At 37.9% G+C, this 23,115-nt stretch overlaps 1 protein-coding gene across 5 annotated transcripts in view; it reads right to left on the bottom strand.

Annotated features, from left to right (window-relative positions):
• LOC106956512 (rap1 GTPase-activating protein 1-like) overlaps positions 1–23,115 on the bottom strand; it is a 107,276-nt gene that overhangs the window by 5,978 nt on the left and 78,183 nt on the right. For 3 of the 5 annotated variants that reach the window (XM_015047400.1, XM_015047396.1, XM_015047399.1), the window contains 11 exons: positions 20,300–20,393; positions 12,089–12,124; positions 9,421–9,468; positions 7,263–7,301; positions 6,939–7,124; positions 5,798–5,901; positions 4,232–4,310; positions 4,094–4,147; positions 3,918–4,001; positions 3,726–3,826; positions 3,239–3,368 (listed from right to left, as the gene is read on the bottom strand). In XM_015047400.1, the coding sequence (XP_014902886.1) occupies positions 3,239–3,368; positions 3,726–3,826; positions 3,918–4,001; positions 4,094–4,147; positions 4,232–4,310; positions 5,798–5,901; positions 6,939–7,124; positions 7,263–7,301; positions 9,421–9,468; positions 12,089–12,106 (843 nt within the window). In that variant the 5' untranslated portion in view covers positions 12,107–12,124; positions 20,300–20,393. Of the gene's footprint in view, positions 1–3,238; positions 3,369–3,725; positions 3,827–3,917; positions 4,002–4,093; positions 4,148–4,231; positions 4,311–5,797; positions 5,902–6,938; positions 7,125–7,262; positions 7,302–9,420; positions 9,469–12,088; positions 12,125–13,590; positions 13,842–20,299; positions 20,394–23,115 lie in introns of those variants that run through there. The other 2 variants (XM_015047398.1, XM_015047397.1) reach the window with 2 other exon arrangements.

Here is a 23,115-nt window from a genome sequence, read left to right as displayed (position 1 = left end):
ATTGCATTTTAACTTTATCACCTATAAGATTTTTGTAATTGTCTTCATATTTTCAGGCAAAACTCGGGAAGATTAGGGTCTCTGTTATTTTTTTTTAATGTACGAGTATAATATTTAGTTGGAACACAGAATGAGATACATTGTGTTAATTAGGGAAACTTAACAGATGGCAAGACTTAGCTGCACCAGTTAGCTGCAACCTTCTCAGTCATTAAAATAAATGATGGTTAACAGAGCAAACTGTTTATTTTCTAAAGCTGAATAAGAGCTGTTGACATTTCATGGCCTACAACTTTTCCAGAGAAAAGTGTCTGAGACATTATAGCTATGAGCACAGCTTTTCTGTAAAAAAAAAAAAAAAATGAAGCTCATTTTAAGTGTAGTTTCTCAACTATAGGACAACATGTTAAGATCGTTCTTTTTTTTTTTCTGGCAATTTTGATTCTAACTTATTTAATCAAAATAAAATGTACCCTTCCAAAAACAAATCAAATCCATGTTCATGTCCCTCCTGTGACATCACAGAGGAACCATCTGTTTTTTTTTTTGAAGAGGAAAGGGATAAACTAGAAATTATATACTGAAATATCTGCTATGATCATTTCAAGTGAAGTTGCTAGAAAAATAATTTTTTCCTGTAGAACTGCATCACCGTCAACAAATAAGGGAGAAATAAAAAGGCTGAATTACCAGGTTTTGGAAGGCCTGGTCATTAACCATGCATTTGATCCAGGTGCATTGGAGCAGGGATCTATTCAAAAGTTGCAGGACTGTCTCACTCAAGGACTAGAGTTGCTTTTTATGTAGTCATTAACTGCAAAAAAGGTGCAACTGTAGCAAATTTTAAAGGGATTTTGTAAACTCATGCATTCTATCACTTCTGAGATAAGAGAAGAAATAGTTCTGGTCAGGATTAAAAGCCACTGTTCCCATGATAATTTCACAGTGACTACGCTGTGATTGTGTATTATAAAAATCTCAGAATCAGAGGAAGATTAAACATTTAATGAATAAAGTGTGAGCATCACACTAAAGCACACCCAAACAGCAGCAGCTGTCAGTACATCATTAAAGATCTATGATTCACATAAACAGATCTTTTTATTTGTGCCTCAGAACATAAATAGGTTAAAACTGTAAATTAACATGTTGAACGAAGGATTTACTTTCGCTTTGGCCAAAGACGTCTACAAACAATGCTGATGACTGGAATAGAAAGTGAAAAATGAACAGAAAGTTTTCCGGAGACCATTTTTAAACTGATACAACTGAATCATAGTGGGAACAGATTCATAAAACTTTTCCTCCACGTCACTCCATCCTGAAGGGTCCTGGTAAATGAAAAAATATTACCTTATTACAAGAGCCTTTTCCTGGGGTAATTTTTTTTTGTTTCTTTTTACCCCCAGGAAATTCAAGAAAAATGCACAGGGGGAAAACCACCCAATTACTGAAAGTGAAAACACTTTATGAACCTATACACTTTATGGTGCACTAGGGTGTTTCCACTTCCTTCTGCCTTAATAACTGTTTTTTATCTACTCATACTAACTACAGCATGACCAAATTATAAGTCAAGTATGATATTCAAATATTTGGTGCAATCTCTGAGGTGAAATACTGGAAAACATTCAAATCAGGACGAATACATCTATTTTGGCACAGTTTGGAGAGTTTTCATACTTTAGCGATGATGATGGTGCGCAGACCACAGCGGCTGAGGGAGTCCTTCTAAAGTAGGGCACAGTTTCTTTTCCAGTTGCTTTCCTGAATCCCTTTTTCTTCATCTACGATCTGGGGCTCTGCAATTATTTTTGTCACTGCCAGGAGGGGGTTGTTCACAAACTGGAAGGTTAGTGGTTCTGTCAACAGCAGCACCAATTTGCCTTGTCCAAGTGCTAAGATAAACACATTGAAGACAAAACCCCCCTCATCTACCACCAGAAAAAAAAAAAAACAGCGCAGTTTATTTTCATTTTTCTTTTAAGGGTCTGAAATTTCCCTATTGCAGCCTCTCTCTAGTGGGTGTGTGCAAAGTACACCCTTACTGATTCTTTGAAATTTAACTGGGTAATTGGCAGCCAGGTGCTGCTAATCAAAGGCACTCAGTCAAGTAATTAGCAGTAGGTGTGAGCACATCTGTAAGGCAGAAGCCTGTGTAGTTTGCTGATAAGGAGTACTTAAGTTTCTGTTTACAAAATGCCTGAAAGGGAAGACACCAGCAACGGTATGAGAGATGAAATTGTTGCTATCAATCTGAAAAAGGCTATTAGGCTGACTAAAAATGACTGCAGCTCAGCGTTATGTGACAGAAATGCCCATCAGTTGCTGGCTGCTACAATCCTTGAGGTCAGATCGACGAAATGCTCAGAATAAAAGAAACGTTAAACTAAATCTTTAGTCTTGGTTAGGATGCTAAAGGTTAAAGGTCACAAAGGACAGTTATGGCCTGCTTGGAACGGGTACTCCCTCCTTTGTCTCAGTGAAACATGACTTAGGTTTGCACACTTTACCACACAGAACCATAAAGCAGGGTTGCTTGATGATAGAAAAAAATTAAATTATTTTGGACAATAATGAAGTCCTTGAAGTTATTTAACGTGATTAGTTATCGGAAACTAAATTACACCATACTTGGAAAAGAGAATGTGACAAATAATATATGATTTGTTTTTTCTTGATGACATTCTTTTTTTACGCTGTTTGGAGAAACATTTAAATAGGAATGTGTTTAATTGAACAGCCCTGACATAGAGAAATTATGCAATATGGTGTTTTTAGACATCTGCAAAAACACCCACCAAATGTGATCCCTTAAGGCCAATTGATATCAAGTGTTTATGAAGTCTATTTATTTCATTTTTATTTTCACTATATTGGACTTATTTTGTTTCGTATCTGATTCGATCTGGGTTTCACGCTTCTTCAACAAAAAGTTAAAGAAATCTGGAAATCTCTAAAATGGTTTCAAAACTATTCCAGCAAAACTTTAATGTAACTTTCTTCCTCAATTTCTCACAATAAATAAAAAAAGATAAACTTTCTAAAATGGTATACCCTTTTTCTAATCATGAAAAGCATAAATAAACACGGGGGGGGGGAAAAAGATCAGTCTTATTTACATTAGTTGAAACTAAGCTCGCAACCCAGGCCAGATCAACAGGAAAACGTCACAAATAAAAACCAGAAAGACTTGACAACACTACAACAGTCATAAATAACTGGGATTTGTCTGTACCTGCTGAGAGTCTCCTTCCGTATAAGGCAGTTTGGTGGACACATGAAACATAATCTCCTTATTATGGAAATTTGTGTAAACCGATTCCATCCCCGTCTGCCCGTGAGTGACATCAAGTCCACCTCGAAAACTGGAGAAGCAAAAAAGAAGTATGGGAACTAAACATAATAGAGGAACAGATGGAGGAGGAAGAAAATTTGGCGTAAAAGGATAAAAATCTTGAGGGGACAGAAGATGCTGTCAGTAGAATGTAATTTTATCAGAGCTCTTGATCTATAATGACCACTCAATTAATGAAGGGAACTCCATCTTCCTACTTGGCTTACAATCTCAGCAACTCAATCCTTTTTGATTTTTTTCTCTAGTTCTTGAAAGAAATATTTGATAAGCCACTGAGTGACTGATAGTCTCCCTTTTACAGACATTAGGTAGAGTACTCTACTAAAAATTTAAAGTGTTTAAAGAAATTAACTGAAAAATGTCAAACCCTTTAAAGTCATGAAGCTCAATCTTTGTGCCCAAAAACTCCAGAAACTCAATGAAGGCTGGACTTTCCTCCATGTTCCCAAACAACTCCTCCTCTGATGTCTGCAAACAGCAGGCAGAAAACATTTTCCAGGAGTTTGACATGTGAGTCTGAAAGCAAAGATTAGCTGAAGTATCTCTGAAATGCACCCACCTGGCCAAACTTTTGATAAATGACTCCAAACTTGAAGTTGTTGCTGATTACATGCTCATCAAAGGTGACAACGAGTCTTGAAGCCTGGGGATGAAAAAATGGGGAGCTCTTCATGTCACGTCATGATGATTAAGTGTTGATGGATGAGATGGAAAAGGAGGAAAAAATGTAGCTACCTTTGGATAGAGGACAGGGTAAAACCTATCCACGTTTACCTCTTCACAAACAAGCTGCAAAATAATAGAAACAACAACGAGCTTCATCCATTTTGAATACAACTTAATTACTAATTCAGTGTGATTGTGATTACCTACCTTTGCCATCTGAACCACATTGGGAAACTCAGTAAGGCAGGAAATGGGGATCACATCATGATGGGTTTTGTATTTTGTGCTGAAAGGTAAATAGCAATGCAAGAGTTTAGGAAAATGGAAGGAGTTAAACAACAAAAAAGAAATGTTCACCCATAAAAAGCCACCAAGAAATTATTACATGCAAACGTCAAGACATTAGGTGAGAAGCTTTAAGATCAACACTTTGTAGAATATAGTTAGTTTCTTCTTTATTAGTAGTTGTAGCAAATTAAAATATAACTCTTACACTAGTGAAAAAAAATATTCAAAATGCTGCAGGCAGTAACAAACAATATTTTCTTCTTTTTAAAAGTAAACATGCAACACCTTGAGAGCTAATTACCTTGAAAATACAGAGTTGAGACTCATTAAATCCATCTCAAGAACAGCAATTTTCTTGCTTAGCAAGTATAATTATGAACGCTGCTAAGCCTGACTCAAACTGCAAAAATAAGTATAATAATTTAGAAACAGTATTACAAGAGCGATAGCTAACTTTTGTATGCTTTTTTTTAAACAATCTCTTTGTTCTGACAGTAGAATATGAGACAGATAATCTGTATTTCTGCAGATGGCTCGTCAGCCATCTACAGAAATACACAGCTCTTGGTCAGAAATAACAAATCAGAGATGTTGTAGCACTGTCAACCATGCTCGTGTGCATGCCGCTCACACCCTTCCCTCGGTCAGCCTGTAGCATCGTTTAAGCTCAAGATAAACCCTTTTATCAGCTCTCATCATTTAAACAAGGCTACTTGAATCAGCCAGTGGACATATTGGCTGATTATATTGAGCATTTTCAGTAAAATAGAAATACAACGTGAGTTACTCTGCTGGTCTTTCAGGTCTGTTAAATATGACTATTTTCCACTGCCTGTGATTACATCCAATTGAAGGGGTGACTGTGGGTGGTGTTCACCTACCAGAAAACAGGACAACGTGAAAAACATTATGAGCTGTGTTACTGCTACCACACCGAACAGTCATCCACTCTGAAGGTCCATTAACAAGCAAGGAGCGCTGCTATTAAAATCTTAAGAGGAATCTCTTGGGTGCTAAATTTAATTCACAGGTTACACTGCACACTGAGTGCTGCCTCTCACCCGCTCCTCTCTCTCAGTAAGTGTGATGGAGTGGAGGATTTTAGTGAATAAACATGACTTTGGGCAATAGTGGGTGGAAGGCCTTCCACTTTTTCAGCAGAGGTGAATGCTGGGTTGATTGCTGGATATTTTGTCACCACTCTTAAAAAAAGCAAGCAGCAAATTACCCCTACTTCTCTCTTGTTGATTCAGGTTTTTTGTGTGTTTGAGAGGCCCCTCAAAGAAGAAAAAAAGAAACATACCGACACTACATTCTGCATGCAAAAAGAAGAAAAAGTACAGGGCAAAATGTTAAAAACTTGGAGGGAATACAGAAACAAAAGGTGCTGTTATTGTGATGAACAGAGGGCAGATAGAAAAACAAAACATTAACAGCAGACAAAACAAGTCAGAGATGGAGGGAAATAATGGAACATAATGGTACCGTAGCATCAAGCGCAGATGCTCTTGATCCCCAATGACTTCATACTTCATTGAGAAGACCAAGTGGCCGAGGGCAGCATCCATCGTGTAGTAATTAAAGTGTTCCTGGGGGCAGATAAGTGAAGGAAATGTTACTATGATGTAATTCCACAAAGAACTGACAGTGGGTGACACAATAATAAAAAGATACTGCTGTGATAAATTCACAATTAGGAGTGGAGCCGAGAATAACAATCTTATTATCATCGTACAAAGGGTTTTATTGCACAGTCTGGTGAACACTAAGACAGTCTTGCAATAGCTGCACAAAAACTCGAGCATACTTTAGATAAACATATGGTGGGATTTTACAACATGCTCTTTTCAAACTTTTCACTTTGAAACAGGCTTTGTAGAGCAGAAATGATCTGTACGATTTCCCTAGTTTTCATTGACTTGCTTTTTAAAAAAAAAAAAAAAAAAAGTCCCTTGAAAAAACACTAAAGTGGGTAACTTTTATAAAAAAACAAAACAAAACTGTTTTTTACATATTTGCTAAAGCTATCATGATGTAGTGACAGTATAATATGAGACAGATTGTGGAAAAGTCAAGCTCCTCTATGTCCTCTTTGTGGTTCTACTGCCATCTGCAGAAATACTGTTCTGTCAGAAACAACCAATCCGAGCCAGCAGGAGGTTCTTAGAGCTGTCAATCATTCTTGTGTACATGCCGCTCATGTCCTCCCTCTTGCTCTCTGTTTTGCTACCTCTCCTTTTCCACGGTGGTGCCTACCATGCATGCACCAGCTTGTAAGCCTCCAATGATGGGGGATAGACAGTTTTCCTGCAACAGTAAGTTGTTTCTCCACCTTTAGCACACCTTCAGCAAATCACAATCTTGAGCAGCGTGTACATAAGGCTCATTGACGCCACTTAGATCCCCTTCCTAATTCTGATTGGTTGTTTCTGATCTAGCAGCTTATTTCTGCAGATTCATTAGGAGGAGGTGAAGGGGTGTGATTTTCTCACAAATTATCTCTCATACTGTCATAACTTAGTTTTAAGAAATATGTAGAATAAATATTTTACATATTGCAGCTTTAACCAACACATTTCCGCAGTTTTATTTCAGTGAAAATTATATACAGAACCACCATTCTCACCTTGCCCATGAAGTTCTTCCTGTAGATCTTGGCAGTGCTGTTTGTCTCCAGTTTAACGTGGGAGGCTGGACAGGGACGGTGGTCGGCCTCTGGCGGCTCTTTGGGCTCATGATTGGTTCCTTCAATCCAGTAGCCTCCAAACTGGGGCAGCAGGATGAGGGGAAAAGGGCTACTGCGACCAAGAACCTGAGGATGATGGAGAAAAAAATAAAAAAAGATAACACAGCTCTTTTGAGGTTTCAAGTTGAATTATTTAATCAAAAACCATGCACTCATGTATAGAGGATAAGCTATATGCAGTCATAGATATGACTAGAAATGTACCTCATGAACACTCGGATAAGGTATGTAGTCCTCTTCTGTCTGTAGGAAGAAAAACAAACCACATAAGATGTGGTACCTATTTTACTCAAGAATAAAGTAGATGCTGTGGTACAATATTCAATATATTCTGCCCACTTTTGTTCCAAAAACTAGATGGCAAAAGTCTTCAGTCTGTCTTTCTTGGAAGGACAATTTTGTATACAAAAAGATTCCATAATTCATTGTATTAACTGTTTCTGTTTTGTTTTTATCCTTTTTAAAAATTTAAAACGTGTTCCGGTTCCTGTGTTCATTACATGTTCATTAGGATTTAAAGTTTATTGACCTTGGAGAATGTTTTCTTGGATTATTATGCCATTACTATTATATTATTTATGTAATAGATTACATATATATACTATTATATCATTTATTGCAATAATGTCTGGGGGAATTTATTGTCCAACAACATTTGTTTTTGTAACAGGCCGAGGTTCTCCAAAGCCTCGTGCATTATGTGATGTCATCATAGGCATGTCATTTTTGGGAGATTCCCTCTCGCATAACATCTTATGGCAAAATCATAAAATGTGCTACAACATGTTGCTCTGTAGTTTCAAACCAAATCTAACGGGAATAATTTGATTTGATTTTACAGAAAAATCCATCTAAAAGCTAATCTAATCTACAAAAATTTGTCCTACTGATGTTAGGTTTGAGATTCTCTTTTGATCTTGGGAGGGATTTGGTAGAAGTTTGAATCCTGTATTTTGTAACCCCTAGTGACAGGGTGCTAAAACCTTTCCATGTGAGAAAAGGCCAAGAGCCTCTCAGGGAGAAAAGTAAGATAATATTCCAGCCGAGTGTGTGCACTAGAGGCTTAATTTCTTTTACTTTGCAGGTAATGCATGAAGTGCTAAGACCATTTTCTCTCCCTTTGGCTTGTGGAGATTGTGCTTATTTTGTGTGGTATTAATTTAATTGGACTCTAAAAACATTGACATGCTGCAGTTTCTCTTCATGCAGTGTTTCCCCTTCTCAAAAGAAGATTTTCACACAGTCCTACCAAAGCAGAAATACTTAATTTAAAGCTGTAGCCTGTATGCAGGCAAAACTGTCACCATTTAGCACTTCAAAATAGCACAGAAAAAGTGAAAGTCACAGTTTCTTACACAACATCTAATCTTTCTTGTTGCATTATCACAAACATTGGCTATACTGAGAGAAGTAGAAGACGAAGTAGGAGTTTTAAGATCCACCTTTGGAGAGGATTGCGTAATTACAGTCGAAGTGGACGACATTGGGGTTCAAAACTGCTTATGATGCAAATTTAATATACTTTATGAGTCTTGTGTTGTCCTCGATGTAGTTTCACAGTACTGGACAGAATTTGAACTCAACAAGCAGGCAAAGCAAAAGTTTGACATACACATTAATTATCTAGTTTGGTCTTGGATGTTGTAGCTGCTATAAGCTCTGTAGAACTAATTCAGACAAATATGACTCCGATAGAGCATAATATTTAATAACAATATACACAATAAAAAAATAGACTAGATAGTTTCTTCAAACTGATCTTAGTTTATATTGAAAGAGCAAAATATGGCCATTGTGTATGCATTTCTCGCAATTTCATTCTTGCATATTCTACAGAGCCAATCCTCACCACAGCCTATTTGTGTCAGATTGTGGATGAGAACAGAGCAACTCAAGCTTCCAATCGTGTTTCAGAACACCTACCAAGAAACTCTAAGCTGTCCCAGGGTCAGGGTCAATTGTAATACGATGTTCATACATGACAAGTGATCATAAGCTGGATTTAATAATTGCAGCTTTGTTGTGTTTCCTTTTGCTGTTCAGCTAAGCTTACCAGAACCAGAACTGGAAAGTATGTTTTTTTTATTCTAAATCCCCTTTTAGCCAAATCCACCAACATTTGGTCTTTCTGACGTGACCCCAGACCTCTTGCTGAGTCCGGACTTCAGCAAGGACTCCATCAGCCAGTCTAGATAAGACAGCAGAAAATGTTGCTGTCCCTGTCGCTCCTTAGCTCATAACTCAGTAGGAGAGCGCCCTAAAGCCTGCCTGACAGCTGATAAGGAAAGGTTTTATAACACTGCCATTCCTGATGCTTTACCAGACTGTACACTACGAGGAGATTTGTGAATTTGTGACTCACTTTGAGGGGAGGAGGGAAGGGGCATCTTTGCTCATCCATTCTGTACCCCTGTTGAGAGAAAGGAAAAAATAGAGAATGTAGTGATGGAAAAGGTCCAATATCTCTGAAAGGTGTTCGCAGAAATGTACACACACACAAAAAAAAATATGATGAGGGTACAACTGATTCTCAGCAGCAAATAAATTTATTGTGTGGCAGTGTTCTTTATGATCATTGTTGCAATAGCTGATGTTCAAAGATGCAAGCTCAAAAGCCAGATGTGTTAAAGAAAGAGGAAGTGAAAAAGAGTGACATCTTACAAGCTATAATGAGTAAAAAAAGATAAGTAGGGGATGTTCATGTGAACAGCCATAATGCAGATACCATTATCTGTACTTTTTTACTATGATTCCATCGACATCACACTCTGCTGAGTTTATAAGTGCTGACAGTTTCCAGTGTGCACAGAAAGATAAATGATGGTTGAAATGAGCTCTGTAGCCATTTATTTTGTTTCTGTTGAATAGCCTCCAGCAGGGTTTGAAATGTACCAAATTTAGCAAGGGTGTGTACACAGCAAGGTTAGAAATGTATCAAATTTACCGAATGTATCAAATTCAGCAGATTTGTATCATACATAGTGTGTGAATGAGTGGAAATGACTTCATGTAGAAATATATTTGAATGTTCCAGTGAAGTGCTATATATAAGTCTGACTAATTTCCTTTCAAATTTGGACTATTGAAAGTAAAAAAGCTGAAATATGAACATAGTACTTATAATATTTAGGGCTGAAACGATTCCTCGAATGATTCGAGTACCTCAAATTATTAAAATTCCTCGATGAAAATTGATCTGCCTCGAAGCTTCGTTAAATTATGTTGTATTATGTAGCGCAAGGTGTTCCGGCCGGAACATTAACTGCGTCGCGCAGAGCTCTCACTTCCGCCTCTGAGTTGTTGGAGAAAGCTAAGTGTAATCATCTTAACGTCCAATTTTCAAGTTCGGCCGGTGGGGATTTCATCGATTGATAATAATGCCCAGGTTTTCGAGGGACCAATAGACATCCTTAAAATGACTGGAGCGATGCCTGAAGTACGTACGGCAGCTTTTCTCCTCCGGGACCTGCTGGTTCAAGCCGAACAGCGGGAAGAGCGCTGAGGAGTATTTATACAGGTGAGCGGATAGACTGAACACGGAGGGCGGCTGAGTAGCTGATGCTTACCGTGTAAATGTAGCTTTACGGACGAACCGCACAATACATTTTATATCACCCCGGTCTCAACAAACGGGAGGCGGAAATCATCTGAGTGTGACGAACGAAGGTGTCAAATCCCGTTGCTAACAAACTTGTGGCAAGGCACACCTGTGAAGCCTCCCGTTTTGGCAGGGAAACTACCGTTTTTTACCCCCTTTCCCGTATTGCTCTCGGTCTTACGTTCGTACTCTGGTCTACCGGTGGTATCCCCCCCCACATTATGTTTGTTCGTCTTCCCCGGACGTACTGTTGGTCTCCTGGTCTATTTTCTACCTCAAATCCCCCCATCTTACACTCGTTCATTCGAAGATGAATAAACTAAAAGCGGGGGTATAGACATTTTTTTAGAAGCGTATTTGTAAGCCTGCCTCTTTATTATTAAATTGAATAGAATTTCAGATTTTTGTATACATTTTCTTCAGGTTAACTTAGAAAGTGAGCTATTATTTTTACAGGTTAATTTTTCTAAACTACTAAAAAGTAACCGTTAGTGTTAGGGATGCTCAAATATGAAAAGTTGGTCCGTGTTCATATCCAGTAGTAACACTGGTGTTATGCTAGATTTACCAATATTTTATTTTATCAATTTTTTTTTTATCCAATTACTCGATTAATTGCAAGAATAATCAATGGATTACTCAACTACTAAAATATTTGTTTACAACAGCCCTAATAATATATATATATATAAACTTGATCATTTGTGAAAGCAAATTAAGGTGTTCAAAAATAAGATTTAAAATCAATAGCCAGCTTCAAAGAAACATAAGTTGTTCTTTATTAAGGCCCTACATACCTAACAAAATACAACTATTTTAGTCTCTGCTGGATTACTAAAAGTCTAAAAAATGTCGACACAAACAGACTAGATAGTCACAGCTGAAAGAAAACAGGTGAATTATGCAAGAGCATAGCTCAAAGGAAAGCCACATGAATGCCTGTGAAGTCAAATATGATGTTTGATCAAACACCAACTGTAGCTCTCCCTTCAATATCAAATGTATTTCAGACACGTCTGTGTTGCTGCTGCACTGACAAGACAAACTAGATGCATAAGAAGAACCTCAGCAAAATGAAAATCGTTACATTTCACACATCTGATGACATAGACAAAACTACCCATCTGTGAAGAGAAAACACAAAGGAGGCTCTGTTGAGCACATTCAGAAGCAGAAGGTTTCTGTAGACAGCCTGAAGCTGCCGATATAACAGACAGATGCAAGGACAAATACATACAAGAGCTGAACTCGCTGGACTGCAGGGCGAAGTAATGTAGGGGAAAGTGAAAGAAAAAAAGGGGGGTCAGAAAACTGAATTAGCAGGGAAAAGTACGCTTAACGTGAGTGAAATTCTTAGTTTGCCATTTGATTAAAGCTTGTGAGAAGGGAAGCAGACAGTTTAATAGGTGAGCCAGGAGACCTGTTACTGTACCTGCATCCGTTCAATCATGGCAAATAGGTCTGAGGTCTGGGGGAGAGAGTTGACACCACAAAGGCACATGGGTTTTACATTCTGTAGAGATGTTACCATACCTTCCAGAGTCGTCTTATATTTCTCTGCTTAATGAATAGCCTGATGGTACATTTCCAAAAGATGAAGAATGGAAAGTTTCATCACCTCAAATTAAATTTTTGCTCTGTCTGCACTCCCTGCCCCACTTGACACAGCTCTCTACATTCACTGCCAACATAACCCTTGAAATTGCTCCTTTACGCTTTAAGATAAACACGCTGTAAACAAGCAACTCTCGGGGAGGGAAAATGAGCCTCAAAGCACCGGGGTGCTTCTCTATGTCGCAAAAGCCAACTGCTCCTCTGACTGTTTGCAACTGCCAAATTAGCAAATTAGCTGCTGCACATCCTGGTTCTGCCATGTGAAGCACAAAGTCACATCAATGCGTGACTGAGACACACTCCGTGCTTCTTATCATGTAGCAAACAGAAAGAAAGCAAAAATTACCTGACACTGAAAATTAAGTTTATTTTCAGTCATGAAAATAGAGTCAGCTCTCCACTTAGAGAGCTGATTCTACTCATAAGATGGAAATATTTCAATCCAGCCAAAGAGTTTTAATTACACCTCAACCCCTCACTGTTACCGATCTTATGTGTTTTGCTCAGTGTTTTGTCCAATTAGCTGAAGCACTGGTGGAGGTCAAAGAAAATACCCTGAGGCATCCACATTAAATAAAGGCTTGTAGCAGTTCCAACTTGTGCAGAAGGAGCATTGCAAAGAGCACTCGCAGTAAAGGCTGCACTGTCAGTTCACCATGTAACGCAACTGGACTGCAGTGGCAAGCTGACATTTCCACATGACAGCTTCAATTTACTGAGGGGAGCTGCAGGCCCTCCAAAACACATATGCACACGGAGGCATTGGGGAGAACATCCATCTTTTTACATGAACATGTACTGCAATGTACTCTTCTGACTCATGCACGCACCTGTCACTGCCTGCAACCAGGAATGCATCCGCTCATCCGATTCTGACCTCATAAAGCCAAAGGAGCAGCCTCAAACTATTGTTGCATGTAAAAATAAACACCACCATATGATGTTCAGGGAGACCCTGCTTCCCGCATGACAAACACAGGTATGAACAAATATTCTCTTTTGCTCTGTCAAGATTATTAGTAAACTCCTCTGACTCCACAGTAAAGTGATTAGATTTGATCTCTCTCATAGATGGCAACTGAAGTTAAATGCCCCTCAGAAATTTGCATAATTTGTTACAGGTTTCCATAAGAGCAATCCATGTACAAATGCAAACAAATTAAACAAAGAGTCTTTTATTAGGCAAAAATACAAGATAAACCAATCTACTACTTCATTTTTGTCTGAGGAAAAAAAAGTGAACTGAAATCAATTTCGAAAGTTACGATATCTACTGAGAAAAGAGTCTAAATCTTACAAGCAAATGTTTACATTACTCACATCACTGAGGCATCGTCTCTTGAGAAAAGGCTTACTATAGGGACTGTTCAGAAGTCCCTCCAATACGGCACCTTTTCCTATCCTGAGCTCAGTCATCATTCCACAAGTACAGAAGCAGGCGAGCTGACAAGAGTGCGGGTGTTAATGTCACAGTCAGCCAAATGGAAAAAAGGCAAGATTGACAGTGACACTTGACACTGACGCTCTCTCAGCAAGTAAACTTGGAGAGAAAACTCGATCGCTGTCCATCAGAAACCATACATAAATGTTTGAGTCAAGAGCTTGTGCTGTAATGTGAAAATATTATTTCTCCTTCCTTCCTCTTTTCAAATAACCCCCGGTGCCACCGCCCTCCCGGTGAAACAGACACACAGCTGTTCTTTAGGAAGTAGGACAGAGGAGGAACAATGTTGCTCCCCTCCCTGTCTTCTCTGCAAATATCTTCTCTTTTTTTTCATGCAATCTCTCACACAAACTTACATGTAAACTGAAAGAAACTTCTTAGTTCTCTTTTTCTTATATTACAAGATGTGACTTATTCTGTTCCTCTTTTCTTTCATTTCAGATTTCTCAAGCCATCTCATTTGGAATTTTTTGTTTTTTGTCCAGAAAAAATGTCAGTGTGGGAATTTCTGAAACACGACTCACTAAAGAGATTAAAAAAAAAAAAACATTGAACACTATTGTACAGCATGGCATGCTTTATAAGTTGTTGAGATGAGGAATACATCAAGTATTAGTACAATCCTGGTTGGGATTTAAATCCTATATGGTTGAAGTACAACTTTCTATTTCTTGCAAGCCATTAGAAAATTAAAATAATGTTCTTACATAACATTTTTCTATAACTTAAAAGTAATACAGTGTAAGATAACATAGGCAAGTTGAAGATCAGGCACATTTAGACTGAAATTCCTCAGCTAAATTTTTAATGTGCGACAAACATGAAACATGAAATGCTGAAATTAATCTTACTATCTTACTGGTTTTCTTTTCAAACAAAACTTCTCCACTCCTACTGCTAAAATAACATAACATATTTCAAGAAGAGTTATTAATGCTATAGATATAATTCTTTGTTTTATTTATTTCCTCTATTATGTCCTGTCTGATTTAAAAACAGCTGGATGTCATCCTGACCCCCACTGGTCCTGCAGGTAAAACACTATTATCTGCTAAATATGTATAAGAATGTGCTTTAAAGTCTCTGAGTTGAAACATTTATCTATTTGTGTGGACATGATGTTTTTTGCTCCTGTAACTTTTGAATGTACATCATCCACCCACATTTCTATGATATAAGGACATTATGATAATAAAAGTATCTTATTTTCTCTTCATACTGGCTTTGGTGTTTTATGTCCCCATCTGGCCATCTCTTTCTAGAATTACTACCATCTCACTTTTGCTACAGCTCTAAAATAAACATCTAATTTGCAGATTATTATGTCTTAAGTGTCATTCTGCTCTTTTTAAGTGATGTTGGGAGTCTGACAAGTTGAGTTTATGTGTTAATTATCCAGGGTTTCCTCTCTAAGCCTTCAGTGGGCTGCCTATTTTACTGACAGACACACCAACCAACACAGCTTTATGCCAAGCATCTGTTTACAATCATTATTTTTAAAACGGGATGCGTCAAAACTCTCCACAGTAGCAGAGCAATGATTGTTTGCATTTTTGCTCTTTCCAAACAGCAAATTTTGTCCTTTTTTGTTAAGGAAGGTGAATGTTTAGACTTTTCTCCCATGTCATGTAGCAATCACATCCTTCTTTCTGTCTGTGTGGCAACAGGTGATGAAAGGAAGCTTACATCATGTTGCAAATAACTGAACAAACCCTGCAGTGTCTCTGGCTAAGAAAATACAAAGCTTAGAGCTTTGGAGATCATGACTTTAATATTTGAAGCTGTGTATACAAGACACTGTATTTCAGAGCATGATGAAGCCCGATCTTTACCACAGGCACAACAGCTGTGACTATCATTTGCACATAGTCAAGACTGAGTCTGACACAAGAGCATGAGGAAGTGGGAGACAGACAAGGAAATACAATATGAAACACACAAGGGAAGAAATAAAAGACAGGCTGTTGTTCTTTGAAAGTACGGCACTTTCTGTGAAAATCTTTCCATCAGACATTTCTCAAACATCCAATATCAACACTGACCTACTTCTAAAAAAAGAAGATTGAGATGTTTTTAAGTTAGCTTCTTCTTATACTGGATGGACCTAACCAAGATGATAATCATTTTTTCAGTTTGCAAAATAAGACGAACAAAATTGTGTATTTTTCTATATAGCAGAAATGATGGGAAGTTTCTATAAAACTCATTGTAATGGGGAGAAAAAAAAAAGAAAGCAACTAACAACATGAAACTTTTAAGTGGAGTCTTTTAGCAAACAGGTTAGCTGAAAGTCACACTGAAATCCTCACAGAAACATTTACGGACAAAAACTGAACACTAATTGCATACTTATTTAAGTACAGCTGTTACAAGGAGGCAAAGGAGTGGGAGACACTAATTACTGTTCAGATTCACACAGTGAACTCTGGCATTGTTTTACTTGTAAAGCATACTGATTGTTGGATTGTACTGCTGAGAACAACACATGAGTTGGAGCTGCTGGGAAAAACAATCTCCAAGCTGTTGGTGCAATCCTACTTTTTGATGTGATCCAATGAAGCGAAATGTGCTAGAAAATACAAAAACTGACAAAAAGCAAGTGAGGAGAGTCACGATCGACTTGGCTCAACTTTGGGACCTGAAGGCCTTCTGCCTGGTAAGCTGCTCAAATGTTTGTCTAAAGAGCCTATAATAAAGAGATAATAGATGTTCTGAATGCACTATCACCTTGTAAGCCCAAGGAGTTAATGTATGCACATATATTTTAGTTTAAGTTGATTACCAGCTTTTATGATGTCTGCATCTGCATGCTTGCCAAAGAAAGAGACACAAAGTGCAACAGAGAGTGAGCCACTGTTTCTGGGTGATCAAATGGCTCATTGATTGACTGAGTAAGTGAAAGTTCTGCACATGCTACATCTGTTCGAATATAGAAGTTATTAATATCCACGACTAGACCTTCAGTCTGCAAGCTGAGCAGTAAAGCTTTGACTCCAATAGGTTTTCACAGCCAGATCTCCATTTTAAATTCTACTCAACAGTGAGATGTTACCAAATCAATCTTCCTCCACCTGTCTTTCCCTCAAATGAAACTGTGTGGGTCACAAAGGCAAACTTATGTGTAAAATAGAAAAATGAACTTCAAAGAACATCATTCAATTGGCTTAGAAGCCTCAGTTTTGGCCAGAAAAATCCATTTGTTTGGCTGGCAGAACAGACTACCCTGACCTCGCTGTGGCCACTGTGGTCTGGGCAACAACCACTGGAGTTACAGCAGTAGGGGTTTGCACAAATGACCCTCTTCAACTAATAAACACCTGAGGCAAGATTGCTGAATGTCACAGATAAGTACTCTGTATGCCGAAGGAGGATAGTTCCTTCCAAAATGGCAAGAACAGTGAGTTTAGATCATAGAAGAGCGTTTGATTCCCCATCACACATCAGAGCATTCAGTAGAAAGTGGCTGTCCAAGAAATTACTGAAGTAATTGTGACAAAGTATTTTGTGAAAATGATTCATTTTTAAAGTAAGAATGATGGTGGACAAGGAGCAGTGTAGATCTTTTCAACTGTGAAATGTATAACGACGACAGACTACTGCACAGATCGAATTATAAACTGCTTTTCATGTTTCAAGTATGCTGTCCAGTTTGTTCAAAATAAGGAGGGCACTGTGTCTTCTAAGGTTATCTTTCTGAAGAATGCACAGAAGTAGGTCTCACTGTTATATATTTGTCCTGTTCTTTATTTTTAAATAAAGTTTTAAGTTAGATGAAATCCCAGTCTATTTCTCCCTAAAGTCATCCAGTATTTTTATCCAAGTACCAGTTGGCATCACTGGAAGCAAATGTTGTATTTCCTTCATTTTTCCCACATCACACATCAGAGCATTCAGTAGAAAGTGGCAAGTCAAGTAGGATGTTGCTCAGACTTAAATGAGGAAAAAAATTAAAGGATGCAAAGAAATGTAAAGATACTGTTTGCATGCATTTATATCAGACACAGATAGCACAATTTAGCATTTTTGGAATGTATCAAACTGCATATTCATGGGTTACATGATGGACTGAGCACACAACCAACAACTTCAGTCAACTGTAAAATAATTAGGTACACAAGCATGATATTGCTGTAGATTTTATCAAATCCAGACAAAGTTAGAATTAATTCTAAATGTTGAAGATATACTGTATACAGAAACGGCATTCATGGTAAATTTTGTCCAAGTTCAAACCGTCTGTTTCATGAATCTTAAACTCCGAACCTCAACGGTCAGTGTCTTGCAAATTTTAGATGCATCCCTGATCCGATGCTCCTGGATCTAAAAGCTGCAGGATTCTACCGTTTGATACCCAAGGTCTAGCTGTGCAGGAAAGTCAAACAATTTGACTTTATACAGAAGCTCTATAGTCATATCAATTGGTGCAATGAAACCATATTGGTAGAAGTAAAACAGCTGGACAGCTGGTAAAGTTACTTAGGTTTGAAAGCTTCACCTTGACTACTGCAAACATTCTTGCAATTGTGAAGTTCAAGTTTTGTCTCATCTGGTCATAAAACCTTTTGGCTTTACTTTGGCCATCTGCAAATTCCAGTAAATTAGCCTTAATGTTAGTTATTTTAAGCCAGTGAGAGACGGAAATAATGGGATGTCTCTATTGGTATGTTTGAGGTAGGAAAAACTGCTGCACATCTATATTTGTCCCATGAGCCAGTGACAGAGGGCACAGACTTTTCTGTCAGGCGCCACACCAGCCTGCCAATGAGAGTTACTGCATCACTGATACTGATGCACTGGGGGCATCGAAGGCCTTTCACCTGGGGCCAAGACTTGAAGGATATGATGAGCCAAAAACATGGAGGAAAGCAGTGGGGATTCAAAATGCACAGATGGAAAGAGTGTAAGGCAGGCTAATAATGCAACTATTGCTTTTGAGACTGGGGTTATTTGGGGTAACAAAACCACTTTATGACTCGTGCAAATATTTTGACTTATCACTCATTCAAAATGTCATTGTCAGAATTTTTTTTTTTTTTTTTTTTTTTAAAATGCACATTTACACTTTAAACATTTCAGAGGTTGAAAATTAGAACTCAGGAGTAAGCAGTGGATTTTCACATGTGGTTACCAGAGACACTCCATCTGAGATTACTAACCTGAAATAAAGGTCAGTCAGGTCAGTCCAGCACAGTCATGGTCATTAAAACAGGTATTTCAAAATTTGGCAACAGGGGAAGGTTCCAACTCTTGTTTGAAAGTGACATTAGCATCTCCATTGTCAACAGAGGGAAGGAAGTAAGAAGCGCTGTAAAGTTTCCTGGTAGATTTCTGTGACTTGAAACACATCAGATTAACATCTATCGACTCTGAAAGCTTTGCAGTTGACATCAAACAACTTGGGTTCTGTGCCTCTCCACTCTTTTTGTATGTATGGATTTTTATTTCATCTGAAAAGAAGACTTTGGACTTCTGAGAAAAAGTTCACTCTTTTCTTTTCTCCTTATTAGTTTAAGTAAGATGCTTCTGATGCTGTCTGCGGCTCATGAAAGGCTTAACTGAGGGAATGAGACTGCCATAAGCCCATAAAATATCTATGTGGTGACTCCTGAGGCCCTTACTTGGAAAAATACACTTCAAAAGATGATTCAATCTCATCTAGATTTTTGAATTCTCCATCATCCTCCCAAAATTGTAGTTCTTCCTGCTGCTTTTGCACCTTTATCTACCACATTTTTCCCTCCACTAAACATTCTATTAATACATATAAATTAAGGGCCTCTGTGAACAACCAACTTCTTTAATACTGACATTTAGTGGCTCACCTTCCTTGTGGAAGGCATCAATGATACGTCTAATACTCAGTCTCCTCATGATTTTGAAGATAACAATACGACCAAAACAAAAACATTTAGGGAGTAAAACTCTTGGTCTTATGTCTAGTTTCCTGAGAAGTTTGGTGTTTTTATTAGCTGTGAGCCACCATGGAAATTCCTAAAAATAAAATAAATATATGACTATATTTTGAGTGCAATTACAGATGGAATAAATTATATTCTATTTTATATTGAAATGTGCCTGTTTAAAAGCTGGTTTGAAGTTTTGCAAAATTTAGTTCAGCACTTCCGCACAAGTCTGTTATGTAACACTGCCTTCATGCACAGCCGTTTATTCAGAAATAGTTCCTCTCTGATGGACTTAACTCTTTGCAGTTCGGCCAATCAGAGAATGCTGTAACTACTGAGAGCCAATCAGCTTAGCTGCTGTCAAACTTGAAAGCTGTCCACTGCTGTCAGCTGTCACTGCCATGTCAGAATGATGCAGGCAGCTCCACCTTGTCCATCTCTGTTGTCATCAGAGCCAGCTGTCCTTTCACGAGGCAACAGGGTTCACGCACCCTGCTTCACATTTTAACCATCTTCCCTCACCCTGATGCATCTCTGACTCATCCAGCAAAATGATGAATTAAGGCACTCAAATGTCAGCTTTAGAGTCCTTGTTTCTTAGTGGCTTAATGCGACTATAGACAAAATGTTCCAGGGATGAGGAATGTAAAGAAAAGATAACGGAGTTAAAGACGCATGTTACCTTTACTGACGAGAAACGAGGAAACAGAGGGTGGGACTGTGGCAGTAAGGGACTTATTTCATCAGATATTCGGGGAATCCTTCCATCTTGTTTCCTGTGAGTCAGAGAGGATCGAGGGGCGGGGATGAGAAAAGGGACAGAGACATTACTGAAAAGTTTTATTTATGCAATAAGAGCGTGGGGGAAGACAGACAATGAAACCCAAATGAGTCATGACACCTAATGTAGACCTTCCAAAGTCCCTGAATAGAGCCGGTGTTGTGCCACAATACTTCTTTCCTCAAAGCTTTCGCAAAACATCATTCCTGTTTTACATAGTTTTTGCCTTTGCTGCATTTTGATCTAAGTTTTTTTTTCCTTTACTGAACAAAAATGTACAGAACAGACAGGTTTTGCAATAAAGAACAGTACATCAAAAGCGATTACAATATATAATGCATAAAGAGTCCATTGTGAAAAAAAATCACAGGATAAATTCAAGCAAGATAAGTAGAAATATGTATTTTAAGGAAATGAAATACAGTAATACAAAATATGTGAATCTAGGAGAAAATATACAAACAAACAAACCAAATAAATGACTAAAAGAAAAAAACTAAGTTTGGTAAAGTATTCTTTGTAATTTGAAAGGAACATATTGCTCTTTTATTATTAATCGACGTGAGGAATTCAATCAAAGATTTCAGTTCTGACAAAACATGAGTAATGTTAGGTATCAAGTTTGGAAACTTTTGTTTGGGAATGAATAAAAATGGCATATATGATGATAAAATTACACATATTTTCAGAGTTACTGTAAAAGCAGATAGAATCCATCAGTCACAATGTGCATTCATTTTTATTTGAAGAAAAAATGAGATTCAAGGTCACTCCAAATTTTTTGGGAGATCTTCACAACTTAGAAATCAAATGTGACGTCCCGACCGGAGGTTAAAAATGCTATTAAGAATAAATGTTGTGAAACTGCTGCAATAGAGAGGAATGCGATGAAGTCCAGACACCAGGAAGAACAGAGAAAATTGGTAGAAGAAAGGACCCTCAGCTCTCCTCTGCTCACCTGCAGCTGTCTCCACTTTTCCTCTGCTCTCTCAGCCCATACTCTGCTCCGTTTGATTGGACTGAATTACCAGTGTGACTAGGATTCTGGTCGCATTACACGACTTCACGCTTCGTCTCACACAACAGTCAGTCACTGGAGGTGGCAGCCCTTCTGTGCTGCATCCTGTTCACAAACCTGTAGCAGCGGGCACCTCTAAACAAAAGTATAACGATACAATCTGATTTCTTGGCGAGAATGGAGTGAGAATTGAGAGGGGGTAGAAGTGTGCTCTCACCATCACATATTTCCCTCACTCTGCCATTTTGGTTGAAACCATTGTGGTTCAAAGGCAGCAAAGCTGAAATAAAATCCATTACACACAATCTCTTGTCTGCAACACAGTCCATTAATAGATATCAGACTTCCCTCCATTACACTTGAGGAGGATCTATAAGTCTGAGTAAACAGAGCTCCACTCCCCTGACATCAGACCGCTGAACTGGACTGAGGTTAGAAAATCTATTACGAATGAAGCTCTTTGTAACCTTTAATCTCTGCTGAATGACTGAAAACAGTTAGACTGCTAGACTCTCAAAAACATACATTTAAAGTTTGTCCTTTGTTTCTCATATTACCATGTATCACAGTGGGGGAAAAAAGTCAAACACCACATACCGACACTGTGTTGTGTACAACAGCAGATGTAAAAAGGAATAAAGGCAACTGATCTGACTTGATCTTTCACAACTTTCTAATGGGAAGACTCATTTATCTACATAGTCTACATAGTGTCTGTCAGGCAGCCTTCCTTCCCGTATCTATCTGTTTAAATCTTAATTGATTTATGAATTTAAGCCTTGCTTTTGTTGTTGAAAGTTGAAACTAATTCAGTGAATTAGGCCTCACTGTCTGTCTTGGTCACAACAGCATTTTCTGGGATTCAATATCTGAATCTTTTGGAGACTGTATGACATTCTGTGATTGTAGTTCAAGACTTTTGTCTGACTCGTTTTCCAATTGTCCTCTGATCTGTGTTTGCTGTCTGTGTACAGATTAGAAATGTGAGGACTGTGATTAATTATTAAGTGTGGACCTGCTTCTGTTTCTATAAATGTTTAAGGGTTGATGTTTCTGATTGTTCCAACTTACTTAGTTGCCAAACCATTGTGCAATCTATAACCTGTAACAGCATAAAGATACATGTTTTGCTAGTTAGTTACCGTATGCCTTTAAAATCTTTTAAATAGGCATACCCATGTGGACAGAATAGAATAAAATAAAATACAAAAATCCTTTTTTGTCCATTGGTGTTCCAGCAACCAAGTGAAATAAATGGGAGGGAGCAGATTCACTCAAATACAAAATTACATGTTGAGAATATGAGACTGTAAAATAAGTGCATGTTTACCACATAATGCTAAAGCAGCATTTGAAAGTGTTAACCGGTTTGTAAAAAATATTCTTAAATCACCACATTGAAGTTCAAAGCAGATAGCCATACATTTGCAAGAATGCTAAAATGTAAAAGTGACAGAAAAAAACAGAAATATCCACATTATTTTCCGAGAAATGAAGACTTTTACTTTTGCGTGAATTTGTTGAGACATACGGCCAACATGAGAGTATAAGAAAAATTAAAGAGTACACTATAATTTTGAAAAGTGTGTTTGAAACAACACTACATGTGCAAAGAAATCTTCATATATTTGTTCCATTTGTAGATGTTTGATGGGATAATAGTTCTGAAATTCCATCCACTTTGCGTGAATGTAGTTCA

Source organism: Poecilia latipinna, unplaced genomic scaffold, assembly GCF_001443285.1.
Source record: "Poecilia latipinna isolate Pla-1442-1.1 unplaced genomic scaffold, P_latipinna-1.0 Scaffold824, whole genome shotgun sequence".
In the NCBI taxonomy this organism is placed as follows: Eukaryota; Metazoa; Chordata; class Actinopteri; order Cyprinodontiformes; family Poeciliidae; genus Poecilia; species Poecilia latipinna.
This window is presented reverse-complemented; position numbering and strand designations above follow the sequence as displayed.